The 18850-nt window shown below is 34.1% G+C and overlaps 1 protein-coding gene across 3 annotated transcripts in view; it reads left to right on the top strand.

Annotated features, from left to right (window-relative positions):
- LOC140674387 (uncharacterized) overlaps positions 1 to 18850 on the top strand; it is a 63801-nt gene that overhangs the window by 15774 nt on the left and 29177 nt on the right. For all 3 annotated transcript variants that reach the window (XM_072907876.1, XM_072907877.1, XM_072907878.1), the window contains exon 3: positions 18289 to 18709. In XM_072907876.1, the coding sequence (XP_072763977.1) occupies positions 18289 to 18709 (421 nt within the window). The remainder of the gene's footprint in view (positions 1 to 18288; positions 18710 to 18850) is intronic.

Below are 18850 nucleotides of genomic sequence, written 5' to 3'. Positions count from 1 at the left end.
CTTTTATACTTGAAAATTTAACAAAAATTTTCTTGCAATGTAATATTTATTATATTTAATATATTAATAAATCGACAAATCCACAATCACAGAACAAAGAACGTTTTGAACAATTTAATATTTTTCGTTTAAGACAGCGACACTGGCAAATATTTTGTGTTCAGGAAATTATATTTAAAAGGATATGTACGCAGATGCATTTGTTTTACCCATTGTATATACATTCGGAGTATATTATGTTGAAATAATATTCATAATGGATATTTATGAATGCAGATAAAGTGTGCGAAGCATCCTTCGAAGTTCTAAATAGATCCCTTGTGGAAACTTTTGCTCAGGGCACGTCATATAATCGATTAGTAAAACAAATCCTTTCCTTTTCTTAGCTAAACATATTTCACTCCCTTGAGAGATCCCTGCGGTTTGTAACAATGGTTCATTAGAAACACAAAACAGATTTTTTCCATTAACTACATAAAATATGAAGTATGGAAAAAACTAAAAATACATTTTTTTGGTAAACTGAAATTTCGAAAATTTTGATCATACCTTTTTATACAAATAAAGAGGCTTATTTTTATTATAGATATATCATCTTAATATATTAAATTACTATAATATTGTTTTTTAGAATAAGCATGAGCAAACTGAAAAAAAAAAAAAACTAAGAAAAAATATATCTAGTATTTTATGAATATAATTCTTTAAGTAAATTTTTTTTCTTTTAAACATTTAGAACTATTTTTGTTTACATTCATTTTGTTTCGAGATGAAAGTCTACGTATCCGAAGATTGGCGCCTTGTCCCTTGGGAATTAAAGCCGCCCCGAAAACGCCCCCAATAGTCACATGGTTATCAGTGTGTGCCAGACGTGAACGGTCTGTCAAAACACATCAGCAATATCGTACCGTATTGCGCGTCAATCGTTTCTGTTGCACGCAGGGATGTTAACCAGTCATTAAGCATCTGTGCGGTTGATGCGTTTCACGATAAACAAGACGAGCCTCTGAAAGCTTCTCAAATTTTAAGTTTCAAATTTTATCTTTAAAGAGCATTGGACCAACCTATTGAGAAAGATCCTTATAATAACATGCGAAAACTTGTTCCAGTTTCTCGAACTGATAATCGCGCACGTATTCAGAGCAGAAAAAAATGTTATGATTCAAAAATATTTCAAACACATTATTTGTTTATTTTTATTCCCTGCAATAATCAAACGTGATATTAAAATCACCATTATATTGTCGAAGTATAACGAAATGAGAATCGCTGATGGAGAACACGAAGGTGACGGTAAATCAAGGGAGAAGGACGCAGGAAAGCGTACGAGGTATTATAACAAACTGCCGTGCAATATTTTATGGGTTCCATAAGGAAACGTCGTGGCTCTAGCAATTGTTCCGCGTGTAATATCAGTGTAAAGGCGATCGACTTGCAACAGTAATTAATGCGAGAAATACGGATCGTTCCGTTGGAAAAATAAATGCCCGCTCTTTCTTCCTCTCTCTTTCTCTCTCGCTTTGCTTTTACAGCCATACGATTTTTAATTCGTCGCGTCGGAGCACGAGAAAAAATTTCCGATTCAATACAGAATGATAGTTTTATTTTCATGAGAAATATATATTTCAACATTTATATATACGCATTTGGCAAATAACAGCTGTGATTTGTAATTATTTCAATAATTAATGAATCAATACATGCCTGAGACATCTTTTACACAACAGGAGTTTGTTAAAGAACTATTTTTTTATAACATAATTAACGTGCTGTAATTAATTTTACAGCTTGCTAAGAATAAAATTACTCGTGTGAAATTTAAGTCCCTTTTATTTTCCCTTCATTTTTATTTCGATGCGAATTGAAGGCAAGGGTGTGCGTAAGATATAGTGCGTGGGGTAAATTTAAAAATATTTAAACGGCGTAAAATATTTGTGAAAGAATCTCTTTTGCAGCGAAAGATTGTAAAGTCGAAGGATTAACAACCGTTGGTCACACACGCACTTCGCATTCGACGTTGCGTGCAACCGCATTCGCGCTATGCGTCGCGTACGCGTCGTGCGAACGCTACGTCACGTCGTCGACATGAACGCGCGTCGTGTACGTATATATATATATATATATATATATATATATATATATATATATATATATATATATATTGTATATATGCGTGATACACGCTATTCTGCGAACTAATGCCATCTGTGACTGGTAGCGTGAACAACGCGACGCGTGACACGCATTTTTTCAATCTCGATATTTTTTTTCTGAGGAAAGATTATTTCAATGGAAATTATTGATACAATAATAATGTACACATTTAATGATGATTAATTATAGAATAGACGAAGCGTAATTGGAGCGCTTCTGTACTTTACACATCCGTGAAGCTAAAGGATCATTATTCATTGATTCATATACCTATATTACGTCTATGCGATTATCGATACGCGCTACAGTCTTTCATATTTAAAATTTCTTTATTGGAATAAAGTGACGAATTTTTTATTAGACATATATATATATATGATATCTTCGAATAAAAATGATACTTAAGAAGAAACTTTCATCATTTTCAGCCCTGGAAATGAATACTTAGCAGCTGTAGTTTTAAAACTGTGTTTTATTTTGGTTTTAAGATTGATAAAAAATAATTATGCATCTTTTTTGAAGGGGTTATATAAATTGTTGATCTTGCGTGACAGTTCTAACAACAATAATAATAAAATAAATATTCAAGTTAAAATCTTATTGTTCTCTTTAAAAAAACAAAAACAGAAAGGAAAGAAGGGTTGACTACTTAGGCCATTGTCTCGTCTTGGGTTCTGTGAATGTTTGTGCATTTATCAAAGAAATAGTCAAGAGAATTTTCCTAAAATTTAATTTATTGTTAGCTTAATCCTTATACTTACTCCTAGTCATAAAAGCTTAAACAACCTAATTTAATTATTTTTCTCTAAATTTAATTATGACTGGTTAATTTGTTATTACTTACAAGTCTATTGTAAACTAAGCCTTAATTTTCTCTGGATTAATTCTAACAAATTGACCAATTGAATACTTGATCGTTGAATATCCAATATGAAAGCTTACGGCTTAATGTTTAATCTCCTTTGTAAACAGACCTTAAAACTGTACACAGATCAAAGTTTATTTTATTTTACAAAATCTTGAATTCTTTTATTTTACAAACTCTAGAATTTGTAAAAGCTCCATGTGGGAAGCGTATTAATTATGATAAGACATTTTTTTCTCTGAAAATCTTTTATCATGGATTTATCAAACTTTTTTAATATTCTAACAAACAAAACGTCCTTAAAATAAATATTTTTAAAACAAAGAAAAAGAAAAGAAATTATACCATCGTCGTTCCGTCCTAACGTTTATCGAACGTTCACGACACGGAAGACACGTTCAAAGAGCAACGGGGACGACGTTATCCTACAGATAACGTGGGCCCTAATTGTTATGTTTTCATCGTTTACCACGCGCGAAAAGCGGTGGTTAATGCCCGGCAAAATCCAGGTTAAACGAGGCCTTCGTCAGACCCGTTTGACCAGAAATGCGTAACGCGTTCGGTACGAACCATGTTTGATAAATAAATGCGTCATGATTTCCTGTCCCGGTCGTGGGAGTACTTTCGCGAATTTCCCACGAGAAGGATTAACCATGTCACACATAGAAAAAGAAACTTGGATGAAGAAAAGTTCACGTGAGAATATATACATTACTTGCGAGGAGAGCAAAAGATATTTAATACGTGAAGAAAAGATTGAAAAGTGCGATCAAAAATAAAAAAAAATTAACATAATTTATATTTATATTAATATCAATATTAGCTAATATTAATATTAAGAAAAATTTTAATTTAAATATTAATAAATTTTCTTAGAATCATGAAAACAAGATTAATTAATATGTATTATTTATATTGCCAAAAAATTAATGAAAAATAGCTATTAAAAATAAATTGTTTATGGAATAAGTTTTATATGAACGAAAATTAGAGCATCTTATCGAATCTTATATATATATATATATATATATATATATATATATATATATATATGTAAATATTATTGAAGGTTTATATGTACTAGAATTGTCGCAACGTAGGTATTTTATTTTTCGAGTTTTCCTTCCCCCCCTCTTTTTCTTTGTCTTTTTCCTTTTTTTTAACAAGCATAGATTTTGTTATCACTGTGGGGCAGCAGTCCGGCAGCGAAGCCGGATGTCCGCCCGCGCAGGATGTGACGTCAGAGCTGCTGGCAGACCAGCAAGTACCGTAAACCTGCCCGACTGTTTGCCACGCAAACATGTTCCTCTCTAGGCGTCTCTTTCTCTTGCTTTCTTTTGCCTCCCTCTGCACCAATTTCCTATACCTTTCCAAGTCACACTCATTCTTTCACTGTACGTTTCATATGCAATTCGATATTTTGAAATCCGATACGTTTTGAATTAAATAGATCCAACAAGTAGTTTGGAATAATTTGGAAGTAGAAATAAATTAACGCTGCGTTTTTTTTATTATATTAAAAGTGCAATAATTAATTTATAAAAAATCACACAAAGATTTCATATCAATCTTGCTTTGTGAATTTACATCGCGTGTAAAGCATTCGAAAAATATTCGAAGGAAGGAGCACTCGATACGTCCAAAAGTAAAAAGTTAATATTTTTAAAAGGTGTATTAATTTTTTGCTATATAAATAAGAAATCATATTTTGAAGAAACTGAAGAGCTTCTTCGAGAACGGTTTCTAAGCTGGGTGCTCCACTTTTCTGAGTAAGGATGTATTTGTTTGCATGAATACAGCCCATTTACGATGCATCGCGACTAAGGTGTCAAAAGGTCGTTAAAATAACAATGATATGTCAAACTAAGAAATGTCTCGTGAATGAGAGTTCAGTCAAGAAGTAAAGTTTCTTCCGTTTCCTTTTCCGAAATGAAAGATAATGCACTTTGCATGTTGCACGAACACCAAAACAACAGGTCAAAGGCAAATATTTAGTATTTGTGATTTTCAAAATATTTTTTTAAGATTCATATTTTATCGCAACAAAAGTCAAAATCAATGCTACAACAGGTTACAACATAAATCTGAAAAAAAACTTTTACGACATCAGACTTTATAATAATAATAGTTTGATAAGTAAATGATTAGTGAATAATTTCTTTCAATAAATATCCTTCATTAAAGATATTATACATGTGATAAAAAGCATTTTATATTCCTATTAAAGATATATATTTTTAGCATTATTAATTATTGTGATATACAGGTGTAATATTTTTTAGAATGATAACTGTCAAGTGTAACCCCGTTGATATACTCCGGGTACGTAACGCTCCTCGTGGAGCCGTAAAGTGACGTAAAATAATATCTAGCCAAACTAATAAGGGTCTCTCATTTTCAGCTGCGATCTTCGACTTTGGGGCACCGAAAGTCCCTTCGGTCTTAATACCCTATTACGCGGTAGATGTGAATACATCCTAGTAGGGCACCGCTCGCAACCTATGACCCCCCGATGACTGATTTACCGCTCTCTTTTCGCTCCGAAACCGATCCTTCCCTCACGATCATCGTCTTGTCCTCTTCGCTTCTTTTCTCTCTCTTTTTTTCACTCGGCAGCATTTTTGTAAATGGAGTTATGCACGACTTACAGAATATCGATATAAATTGACCTCTTTCGAGCTGGATAAAAAAAAAATTCTAGAGGGAAACTCGTGAGATTGGGTTCGACGACTCTTCGTGTCGTCCTCCATCAAGGGCTCGAAATTAGTGGCTGCGACACGACGTGTCATGTTTCAAGGCAACGATCGGGATCGATCGGGATTCGAGTGAATTTTTCGAGATGAAATTTCTCGCAACCCTTATTTAATTCCGACTCGATACAAGCACGTGCGTCTCTTTCATCTTCGATCTCTTTCAGATTCGATATATTCGTGTTTTTTGGCACGATTTATAAACAAGACTCATTATCTTAGAACGCATATCGGATGCGAGAAGGCATGGTGATTATGATCGAATGGGAGCAGCAATGCGATAAAGAGCACGATGAAAAGTATTTATTCCAAGTTGCGTGTTTCGCGGCCCATAAAAATCCAGGAGCGGCAAGTACTCGAGATATCCATCGCGTGTCCTTGAAAATCGCTGATAACGTGAAATCGGTGCGTCGACTACTAAGAACGTAACAGACTTTTAAGCAAGCTGTTAAGTTTTCATCACCCTCATCGAACATGGCAGATAAAAGCATGGGTATCGACCAAGAGTTCGAGTCTCGAAACTCATTTGGGTTCTTCCAGACACTCGGAAAATATTGAAAAGGAAACGTCGCGTATCTCTCGACAATCGAGAAATCATTAAATTTCCACAAGTGTTCTGCTGTATCCAAAGTGTCTTTAGAATAACGATAATGACGATCGACAATCATAACGTCTGCTTCCAACTCGTTTAATTTTACGGCAATTAGAATATATACTTTCAATAGCAATTGCAATTAAACCACTCCATTTTCGTCGAATAACCTCCGCAAAAATTGAGTCAAATGTTTATCAATAAAATTTTTATTAATTTTCAGCGAATTTTCTGATACATCCTATAATACTTGCGCGCGATAATTCTCTCGAAAAATCGTTCACAAGTGGCGTTTAAATTGCGAGCGGCGATATCTGAGAGGGGGAAAAAAAAAGAGGCCAAGAGAGGTGCCGGTGTAAAGAGCGGCGATGAACACTCAAATAAACACCCCGCTGTGCACGATTTGTGCCCTTCTCGCGTTACGCCACGCTGTCTGGGTTTCGTTGTTTCGCGGCTCGTGACGGCTGAAACTCATCACACGAGGGAGAGACAGAAAGAAACCTGTCTCTGACAAACCCCCAATCCGAAATGTCAAAGCGGATATCCACGTGAAAGGCATGAATATTAGTTCATTAGTACGTTTGTATATAAGAGACGTGCGCTTATATTAAAGACTTAGGAAGTAGAATAAAAATTATAGTCATTTTTTGTTATTATAAAGAAAATTTGAAAACAAATGTACGCCAGAAAATTTGGGATTTAATTTTATTTTCAATATTTTCAGTATTTTTCCTGCATATTTTATGTAAAGCGTTTTCGCGTTTAAACAAATTTGATCGCTCTGTTGTGAGAACAATTAATGACATCATAAATTCCGTCTCGAGTTACTAGGGAAGATGCTTGGATTATTAATCAGTGATATACTTCAAGTAAACGATTGATTAATCAAGGCAAACTAATGGAGTTGTATTTTATGTTATTAATATATTACTTATATTAATCACAAGTTCAGATTCAAATTCGCGTTTGTATATAAGGTAATTGTTCCTATTTTATGACCATGACCCTATTTGTTGTGACCACTCGCAATTTTATTAAATAATTAATCAAAAGTTTTAAGTAATTCATTCTTGAAAAGAATATTTATTGTATTTGATTAATCGCCAAATACAATAAATATTAGTTTCAAGGATGAATTACTTAAAACTTTTGATTAATTTAGTAAAATCCGCGAGTGATTACAAATAGGGACATTTATCTTAGTGATTTTTTGTTATTGAAAGCAAATTTGAAAATTTGGAACAAATGTAATATACATCATAAAGAGAGTTCCGAATTTGATTTTATTTCAATCAATATTTCCAAATATTTTCAGTATCTGTCTTGAATACTTTATGTATAACGTTTTCGAGTAAATTTGATCGTTCTGAGACTAATTAATGAGATTATAAATTCCGTCTTGAATTATTAGAGAGGTACTTAGATTAATCGATGATATACACTTCCAGTAAGCGTTTGATTGATTATTCAAGGCAAAGAATTTTATGCTTGAAGCTAAAACAGCGTCAAACGAGATTATACTTTACATTATTACCTTACATTATTTAAATTAATCAGATTCAAAATTAATTTTCGGTGGAATATATGTTTATGGCAAATTATTTTTAAAACGATCAAATCTGCTTTCGAAAATATTAATAATATATTCCTAACGTTTTCTCCCTCCCCCCCCCCTTTCGGATTGTTTCCAAACAATCTCCATTCACAAAGCGAAGGAAAGTAAACGACGCGTGAGTGCAATTAAGAAAAAAATGTCCACAAGGAAGTGGCAAATATCCTGGCTCGTCTCCAGCCAACTCCTCGTCTCGCTTCCGGCTCGATTTATGACACCTTCTCTCTCACCTGGTCGACTTTGTTTATTTCTGTAAGGCGACGCTAATGACCCAACCCCGTGCCTCTTTATTCTTTTCCGCGCGCCGCACTAAATATTTGCTTACCTTCCTTCGTCGGAATGTCCTGCGTCGAATCTCGTATATACAGAGAGGACTCGCAAGGTATTTTAGAACTCTGTGCCTGTTTCGTTGTTCTTGAACTAGTGCTATATTAAAGCGCACAAAACAGTCGATTCATTCAAGACGTTATATTGTACGACTATTATGTAATTTTCTAGAAGAAAATTACATTATACTCGTACAATATTAATTTTTCCATTGGGAAAAAGCAATATGACAGTCTATGGAATTTCTCGAAAGAGATAGCGAGATGATAAAATTTTTTCAAACGTACAATATAATTGCGATGGAAATAAATTGCGAATTTTTCTGCTTCAAAGAGTCAATCGACGTTTACGTAGCAACACAGGAGCTCGCGAATGAATTCCACTCATTATTGGAAGAACTTAGACTAAATAGAGCGAGGAACAGCCTATAAATCAGTAGGCTCGAGGTTTGTTTATAATAAAGCTAAAGAGAGAGAGAAAGAGAGATAAAAGAGAGTAGACTCGTCGAGATAAATAGGGGTTAGTGACCCCCTCCTTCCCTCCCCCTGCCGCGTATCTCGGTTTCTTCATCTCGCTCGCGAGAAGCTTTCCTCAAACTCGGACGAAACGATTTATCGGTCATAAACTGTTGATTCCGACCGTGAGCGAGTATCTGCTGATCGATATATGTATTAAGTCGCTTCGTTCGGCGATTTTTCATCGTTTAACCACGCACGATGAGAATGGAAAGGGCCGACTCTTAATCATCGGTGACACCTATTAATCTTCGAAACAAGATCCCACTTGAACCAATCGCGAACTCTTTCAATGCTCCTCCAATACTAGTTTCATAGTTTTCATATTAATAACTTTTTTTCTGGTAAAGGAGAATAACTACAAATATTTGATTTTGAAAAAAAGTAGCGTAAGTTAAATTTATAGAAATTTAAAGAAAACTCTTTTAGTTTTTTAGCGTTTTGTATGTTAATTGAAAAGTGTTATTTTTTATTCTTAAAAAAACATTGAAATTTTTTTCTGTTTTTCTATTTCATACCTTGAAATATTTAAATCGTATTTCTTTGATGAGTCTCCTTCTCTCGTTTTAATATTAAACTATAAGTACGTGTATATCATCAGATATATTTATGAATTCGTGAAATAGTACTTTTGTACTTTCATATGATTTTTGAAATTGTAATGCACTTATCAAAGTGTATAACTATAGAATTGACTGTGACAACCGACCAACGTTCTTTCTTAAGAACAGTTAATCCTTTTAGACAAGAAAAAAGCATACATGGCTTAGGGGAAAAGAAGACGAGACGTACGTGTCGACTGTGTCGCAGTTCACTGATGTCCCGCAGCCGTTTTCTAACGGCTGTTATGGCTGTTTCATTTTATTACCCATTAATTTTGAGACGAAGTATAATTTATATTATTCTGAAAAAAGTCGGAATTTCGATCGTCTTTGCCTCTAATTGAGCGACACTAATTTGTGTCGACATTAGCTCGTTAATTATTTGTGATATAATTATAATTAAAAATATAAAAGCCACGATTTTATAATTATATAATAAATTGAGATGTAAATGGGAGATAAATATCTTAAATTGTATTTAATGTCGATCATTTTAATGTCAAGTTTTTATTACGTTTCCAGAATTCATGTATTAATTGAACTTAAAGATGTTATCAGTAGTAGAAAATTATTATTTCAATTATATTGCAATTATCTTTTCCTCTCACTTATTTCTTTGTCAGATAGTTAAGCTGACACGTGTGTATGCAGCAGATTTATTAGTAGAATTAGTGTCTCATCTTTAATTCGATTTCTTTCGGATTATTAGTGTTTGTGTGTGCCATCACATATCCAATTTTCGAATTTATTTTTTCTTCAGGAATATTTTCTACTTTTTTGAAGCGTATAAAATGATCGATTAATTGATATATGTAGAAATTAGATCACAATTCATGATTGTGATTCTTCAGCCTCTATCATTCAAACGAAATATGGGAAACGGGTTGTAGTTCAAGGGTCATCGCTGGGTCAGTACATGGTCGAGAATAGAATATACTCGCGTTTCATGTCTTCTTCTTTTTGCTTTGCTTACTGCAGTCTTCAAAACTGTAGCGAAATTTCCGTGACGTTGTCTTTCTCATCTTATTATTTCCTACGTCATCAACGACCATCCTCTTTGTTTGCGTGCTGACACGACTCATTGTTCGTCTGGCAGATGTTAATTGGGTTAGTCCCGTCTTTTTATGCATTCTTGCGTGTCATGAAAGTATTGCGAAAATCTATATAATCTGTAAAAAAAAAGCAAATTTTCAATTATTGAAAACTGACAATGAGTTTTTGTTACCCTAAAGTTTTATTTTATTATCAGTTTTATTATTAACCCTTACTGCGTATTGTTATTTTTGGCACCATTTTCTAACTGTACGGGTGGGTCAGCGTATTTTCGATAAGTTTATTAATATGTAAAAGTGTTTTTAAAAAAATCTGAAAAAATGTATATACCTTCTTTGAACATTCTAAATAAAGACTAAAATAATAAATTTGAAAAATAATTTACTTAAATATTATTTTATAATTATTTGTTTTCGAGAATTCATGTTGTTAGAAAAATCACAGACAAAAATGATGCAGCAGTACGGAGTAAGGGTTAATATTATAATAAAATTTTATTTAGAGTATTTATTCAAATCTTATAAAAACATTCTTTAATCTTCAAGATCTTTTGTTCAAAATTCAAAAAGGTAAAGATAATATTTGAAAGATTTTTTGCAGTTTCTTAATATAAATTGTTTATTGTATGTACTTTCTATTGTTTTATTACTCATACAAAGCAAAATTACAAAGCCATTGAAATTTTATATGTTAAATTTGTAAATATATTGAAAAAAACTGAATAACTTTTGTTAAGATAAAGTTTTACCCTTTTATAACATCTTTATTTTTTTATTATTAAAAATTAAAATAAAAAATATGTACTGCACAATATTTTCTTAAGGCATTTTGAATATATAAACAGAAATATATGTTTATAATATATTTTAAACATTAATAATTTATATGGCTTGCCGACTGCTTACAATGTAAGAGTAAAATTATCAGAGAATTTTTTTTTAATTTCCTGAGTAAATTTCCGATAAAATTCCGTGAGAATTTCTTCTTGAGGGATTTCTCCAGGTACAAAAAATCCCTAAGAATTCCATGTTTCCCAGGAAGTAGAAGAACACCCTGTTATTTTTGAATTTAAATAATATCTTGTAGGCTATTCGCGTAGTTCATTTATTGCAACAACACAATTTCGCTTCATCCATATTCGTCACGATAGAATATCATCTTTACATTCGACAGGAATTTAAATGTATTGACAATCGCACGGCGTGGTGTGCTATGATGTCTTCTTTTTCATTCCTTCTTTTCTCTCATACCGTCCGCACGTGCAAGTGCGAGAAACACACGTATCGTGGTCGCGTGCCGTCTCGTATCACCTTATCGGCTTTATCACGTCTTATCGGGTCGAGGTAGTAGTTTTGTACGACTCCGTGTTAAGATACCGAGGTGTCGTTGCGATCACGAAACGTGAATGATTTATCACGATCTGTTCATGATTTTACGTCGGTCAACGCACAGATATCGATTTCTCTTATAAATCTATAGATTTAATAACAATAAACGAATATATAATTTTGCTAGAGATGCTTAGAGATGGCAAATCTTATTTACATAGAAATTGAATTACGATATTCTCTTTGGAAAAAAAAAACATTTGATAAATTTCAAGAAATCTTTTTGTTAAATTCTTTGTTCTTTTATGCCAACATAATTCCCTTATATAGCAGCAATGTTTTACAATTTTACATATAGTATTGGTTTTTCTGAGAGCCAAACATTTAAACATGCATTTTGAGGAGCACACAGCCGTGGTGTTTGCACATTTTATGGCGAGCATGCAGACTGTCCCATAAGCCGAGCCCACAAGTTCGTATTCAGGAATCCCCCCCTGAAACGAATAAAGAACTCTCTTCATCTTTCATATTCTTTCGGTTTCTTTTCCGAAACATTCGTAAAGATAAAGATTTTTATAAAAATTAGGAAGAAAGAAAAACGGAATGATTACAATTTTTTAATAACTATTTCTCTAAAGGTTTATAAAAATAATTTAACTTAGCCACAATAAATTTTACAATCAAATTACAGTTGTGGTTAATTGGCATGAAAAAATTAATGAATCGATTTCTCTCACGATCTCGTTTAATTACATATGTAAAGTAGATATTCTACGAGCGCCAAAAATTAACGCGGAATCGTGAAGCATGAGAAAACGTGACGTTATGCAGATTAGCTCTATCTTGAGCCGCGGGATGAATGAGCCTACGCACGATTATATAGCGCGATTGTATTATCTTCTATTTCTACTGCCAGCGCGGAGTTTATCATAAGCGTGCGTAGTACGCGCGAGCGGAGTACGCGATTGCGGCTTTCTATCGTCTTTTAAGAGCATAATAGCCTAATCTGCAGCGGCGGCCACAGCCGTCGGTGCAGATTTCAGCGGCAGACACCGCGACGACACTGACTCCGATGGGCGAGTTATATACCAGCGTAAGCGGTTTCGACGGTTCTTGCCCTTGATTGTGAACGAAGAGAGTAGTCTGAACGAGAAGAGATTAAAAAAATACTGCTGCCGACAAAAGTGCGACATTTAAATCATAATTATAATATAAAAATTTTCTAAATAAAATAAAATAAAAAAATTAATCAAATAAATTATAATATAATAAAAATATTTTTTCTATAAAAATGTCGAGGTACGACATAAAATTATACGATATTATAGATCGTCCCTCGCTCGTGTGACATCATCGTGGGTGATTTTTTTTTTTTTTTTTTTTTTTAATCGATCGATTGTTGAACGTCACGCGGTGATGCGTAAGTTTCTCTCCATCATTTTCATACGTGCCTTTTTGGAATGACAGTTCGATCGTCGTGAATCATTCGTTGTGCTTTTGCGAAAGTCGGTCACCGATTATAAATTACGGCTTTTGCGATGAACGATGACGGATTGACACGCGGAAAACGCGTCGCTCCCGTGGACGATGCACGCGCGAGAACACCTGGCCTTACTCTTATCTGAAGGTAGAACGTACCCAAACCCAGCATACCTAGTCCAACCGTCTCACCTCCTCCCCTACCCACAATGTATTCCCTGTTCCTTTACGTGATACACCTTGTAAAAATGTCCTTTTGTGGAAAATTCCAATGTACAGATAAGGAAGAAATATTAACGAGGTTGTGAAATGTATGTCTCTGAAAATAACTTATTTTTTTTTCTTCTTCGATTGCAAGACAAAATGTGTAATTCCAAAGATTCCTATGTATATCGTCGATTTTTATCTTATCTATACTAGTTCTATCTAAAAAAGTAGATCGTGAGCTACTATATGAATTTCATCGAGCAGAGAGAAAGAAGAAAAAGGAGAAAGAAAGAGGAAGATGAGGATTCGAGAGGTAGAGATAAAGAGGCCATTCAATCTCTGAAAATCTCGTCATAAATCGCATCGACATATATATTATACATACATATATATATATATATATATATATATATATATATATATACGCATCGCGCGTTTCGTTCGTATTGCGGATAACAGAGACTGTTTTTGTGGGGGTCTGAAAGATAAGGACAACCTCTGGCCTCGACGTACAAAACCTCTTCCGCTCGTCCATACGACTCTGGGTGAAACTCGCTCTCTCGGCTACCGTTCAGGAGCAGCATCGTCGATTCTCGTCGCATATACAATATATATATCTCGGATAATAAATACCGCAATAACATCTCTCCTGTGCCGTCGATAATTCACAAACGCATCGTATCGCACGCACTTTGTAGCGATCGACAGAATGTTCGACGAATACCGATTTGTTGAAAACGAAGTCGCGAGATGGAAGTATATGTATATATATATATATATATATATATATATATATATATATATATATATATAAAACGGAGCAAGTATATTTAAAGAGTATAATATTTAAAATAGTTAAAGATAAGATAGCAGAGATCCCTCGCGAAATATTAATATAAAGGGTCAATATGATCGGGCACGTTTATTTTTTCTACAGGAGAGCTTATAGGGCAAGGCATGTGAGAGAGGAAATATATTTTAATTATAGGATTGTATATAAATATAAAACATATTGAGCCTAATAGAGTATATAAATATATATGAAATGAAATCCGCTTGCAAATACATGCAATATATAATCGTTGTAGAATCGGAATAGATCGCGCGCGCCTTTCTTTGTCGGTGCCGATCGTTTGTTTGTTTTACTCTTGCAACAATGGGGAATGGGAATGATCCTTCTCTCGCTGTCGTCGGCCCGAGACAAGTATATTTTCTTCATCGAATGATTAATCGGGGTCGCGGCTCCTCGCTGTAGATAATATGGGGCGGCTAATTCTTTTCCGTCCATCTCTTAAAAGTCTTTTATGTTCCAAGTTTTGCACTCGAATAATACTCATACAATTATTTTACATATCATGGTCATATTCAGCTGCTCATTTTACATTTGGCATTCTTGTCAAATAAAATCTTTGTTATTAATTAGAGCGTGAAAATCATTACTGAATAAATTATTTGAATATAGTATAAAATTGTTTATTGCCCTTAGAAATTTAACTCGACTTATTAAAAATGAATATATTAATATAAATAAAGCTGTCTATTAAAAGCCTATTAGTTTATTTAAAAGTGAACATACTATTAAAAACTATTAAATAATTATTAATAAGTCTATTAAAAATGAATAAAGCTTATTAAAAGTGAATAAACTAATGTAAATAATTAATTAAATAGAATTTTCACGATTACTTGTTATTTTTTTTTAACGTTTAAAAAATAATTTTTTACGGGTAGAAATTACTATGGGCAGTAATATTTGCCAGATCATCCTGTAGACTAACACATACATTTTATTTATATTATTCCGAACCAACTGAATCGGAGCAAATTGTACTTGGACCTTTTGTGCAAAAATATGTTTTTTAATAGACTTCGTCGAGCGGCAACGGCCAGATAATCCAACGAGCCTGACCTTTCCAATTTGATTAGGTAATGTCAATAAGGTCAGTTCAATGTTAAACAGTCGATATTCCGTCTTCAAGGGTGATATTGATGAGACTTTCGCGCGCTAAACTTGTATTCCTTCAGAATATTATCCTGTTTAAAGTAGAAATCATTCATAATTACGTTTTAAAAACATATATAAATTATAAATATTTTAAAATATAAAAATATATTAATTCTAAATTTTACATGTATAATAATTTATATTAAAGGATTTCAAATAATGTGGAAACTTTACTTTCACCAAGAAGGGACGAGTGAATGAATTAAATGGACACGATAATTTTTGACAACGCACGAGAGAGAGAGAGAGAGAGAGAGAGAGAGAGAGAGAGAGAGAGAGAGAGAGATTTAATAATCCTTATCAATTATTTTACAAAGAAAATAAAATAACAAGAGTTGTAGATACAAAATAATTATTAGAATCTCTGCGTCAAAACGGGCCTAAACGCTGGTTGATTCATACTTTTGGTTCGGATCATTTTTGAAGCCGCGAGTTTTTAAATACAGAAATACATTTATTAGTCATATGGAAATATAATATCTGGACTTTGTCAGATGAGCATATAGTCACGAGTTAAGATCAGATCGGTTTTGCGGGGCGCACGTGATATTCTTGAGGTTTCGTGTACCGCACGTCCACGCGACACAATGATTACTCAGCGGCCGCGTGGACAATCGAGTTACGCATCAGATCGTCACGATCGGCCCATATTGCATCGCTCGAGGTCAGACAATGGTCTATTGAGAGCAATGCGTACGTGCAGTGCGTCGTATTTCGTTCTAATTCGTCCCATGGGACGCTAAAACTAATAGTGGTTTGTCACTTTTAAACGCACGTGGCAAGCAGGAAAATATAAGAATAAAGGAAAAATATTCTAAAAAAGGATATTTTATTTATACATATGGAGAGTCGGACTTTTATCATTAACAAATGAAAACGACAAGCTTAATGATGTATATTTAAAGTGCGAGTCATCAAAATTAAAACAAAAATCATCTCTTTTGAAAACAAGAAAATTTGACACTAAACATCTCTTTTGAAATGCCATTCTCTCGTACAGTTCTGGTTCCATTCTCTTATTGTTTTAGGCTGTTCAAAAATATTATTGTAATGTATTAAGATTGTCGATATTTGACATCTCTCTTATAAACATTCATAAAAGTATTTCCGATTGTTTTTAGTATATATGTAAGTAAAACTATCATATATTCTCTATTAAAGAATATTTTACTTTTCCTTCTTCGTATGCGTTTAAAAATGATCAGCTGATTAATTTCAACAACTTTCAATAGGATACCCTACATCTAATATCAAAACCAAGTGCTATTCACGAAATTGTGAAAACTAGGATCACGCTCTTTGGTCCTACTATGATCTCTATGGTTGCCAATGATTAAAAATAATATTCTTATCTTCGTGAGAAAAAGAGAGAAAGCAGAGCTCGCAAAACCGTTCTCTTCGCTCTTAGCCTCTTTTTTTCTTTCTTTCCATATCTCTTTCTCTCTTGCTCCTTTGTACACGTAGCAGTGTCCGTCTGTGCGTGAATGCGTGAGTGCGTGCGCCACCATTAACGACGCGTAGATAAGAGCGTATGTGGTTATTTTTGTAACGCATCGGCTAGCAACAGTTTCTCGGTGTCATCATGCCGTGTGTCCTAAGCCTCTGTCGAATATCGATCATTTTCGATTTTTATTGCGCGATTTATGCGAGCGTGTTTGAAAGAAAACAAACTTGCAATCGAAACAATCCATCCGCTTTTAGCGACAGGTTGAACCACAGACTTTCTGTTTATCTTTTACGTTACATCAATTAATATATTAACATGTTGCACGGAAACGTAATATATTTTTTAAGAATAAATCTTCTAATTAGTTTAAAACATTTTTTTATAGAGAAAAGATGTAATGGAATATCATTATTTCTCCAAACTTTTTGGTACTTGACCGAAAAAAAAGAAATCGGTACTTGACCTTTAAAAAAAGAAATAACAATAATAAATTACAGATTTAAAATCGTAATTACCACACACTGAGAATAAAAAAAAACGATAAGAATAAAAAAAGAAATGATTAATGTGTTCTCTAAAGCGGATTCTGAAATATTTGATAGCGCGACGCGGATCTTCGATAAGATGTGTCTCGGGGTGGATAAAACGGTTGAATGCGTTTTTCTAGAATATTCCGCTTATAATTGTATGTTTCGCTATATCATATATGGAAAGAGAGAGAGAAAGAGAGAGAGAGAGAGAGAGAGAGAGATATGCGTTTATACATAGCACACGAAATCATGTATACGGGTCTAACATTTTGGGATCTTGTAACATGATTATGTAACTTATGGTCACTCGCATATACTTGTTTATAAAAAACAATTTATGGCCAAAGAGATATAATACAAAGTAGTAATATGATACGCTTTTCGATTACACAATTTTTAATTGAAACAATATGTAAAAAAAATTTGCGTCAGTTATATGCAAAATGTTAATTTTATGCTTATGGGTATAATTTAGTTTTATAGAACATTTTCACATCCGTGTCGTAAATTTTTTTTTTTTTTTTCATAAATTAAAAGAAAATTAAAGGAAATTCTATTTTACAAAAATTGTGAACTCATACTTTGAAAAATTTGCAAATGACAGATAGTTAATCTCTCTCTCTCTTCTTACTAATATTATTATTTATATTTACAGCTAACGCTATCTCTATTATCACTTACTTTCTTTAGGGCAGGTACGGGTTTTAGGCTGTCACGTGCAGCCTAAACTAGAGTTTCCCGTTCTAAGAACGAACACGTTCATAGCGTATCAACCAAGAAAATCAACAAGTCCATTTTTGACGATTGTGTGGTTGTGCGTAGTGCTGATCGAGTATGTCGGGGCCACGGAACCGACGTCGCAGTCGACCAGGGAGGCAGTCGTCAAGCAGGAGGAGGGGAAGGCGGTGACGGCGATAAAGAGCGAAGACGTCATCGAGAACGAAGTCGACCGGCAGCAGGAGCAGGAGCAGGAGCAGGCGCAGGAGCAGCAGCAACAACAACAGCTGGCGACGTACGTGGCGAACGAGGAGACCGGAGAAGAGAGCGGTGTGGGCGTGCTGGAGGCGGGACAGCCGGAAATGGAAAATGGCGTCATGGTACAGCCAACCGGTGCCGAAGCGGTCGCTATTGCGGTCGCCGCCGTCGCCGCCGTCGCCAACGACGGGCATGCGGACGAGGATCCCAATACCACTTATACCCTCCACGAGCTGGGCTATCATTCCGCGCACATAATCCACGAGAGGTGAGTGAGCCCGCAAATGTCCTGATCAAATAGCAAAACAAATATCCCGGTTACGATGCACGTAATTTGATCACCGGGAATAATTCTCATTATTCGCACCCCGATATTATATTGACATGTTGCAGAACAACAAGAACTCTC

This window comes from Anoplolepis gracilipes, chromosome 16 (genome assembly GCF_047496725.1).
Source record: "Anoplolepis gracilipes chromosome 16, ASM4749672v1, whole genome shotgun sequence".
Taxonomy (NCBI): Eukaryota; Metazoa; Arthropoda; class Insecta; order Hymenoptera; family Formicidae; genus Anoplolepis; species Anoplolepis gracilipes.
This window is presented reverse-complemented; position numbering and strand designations above follow the sequence as displayed.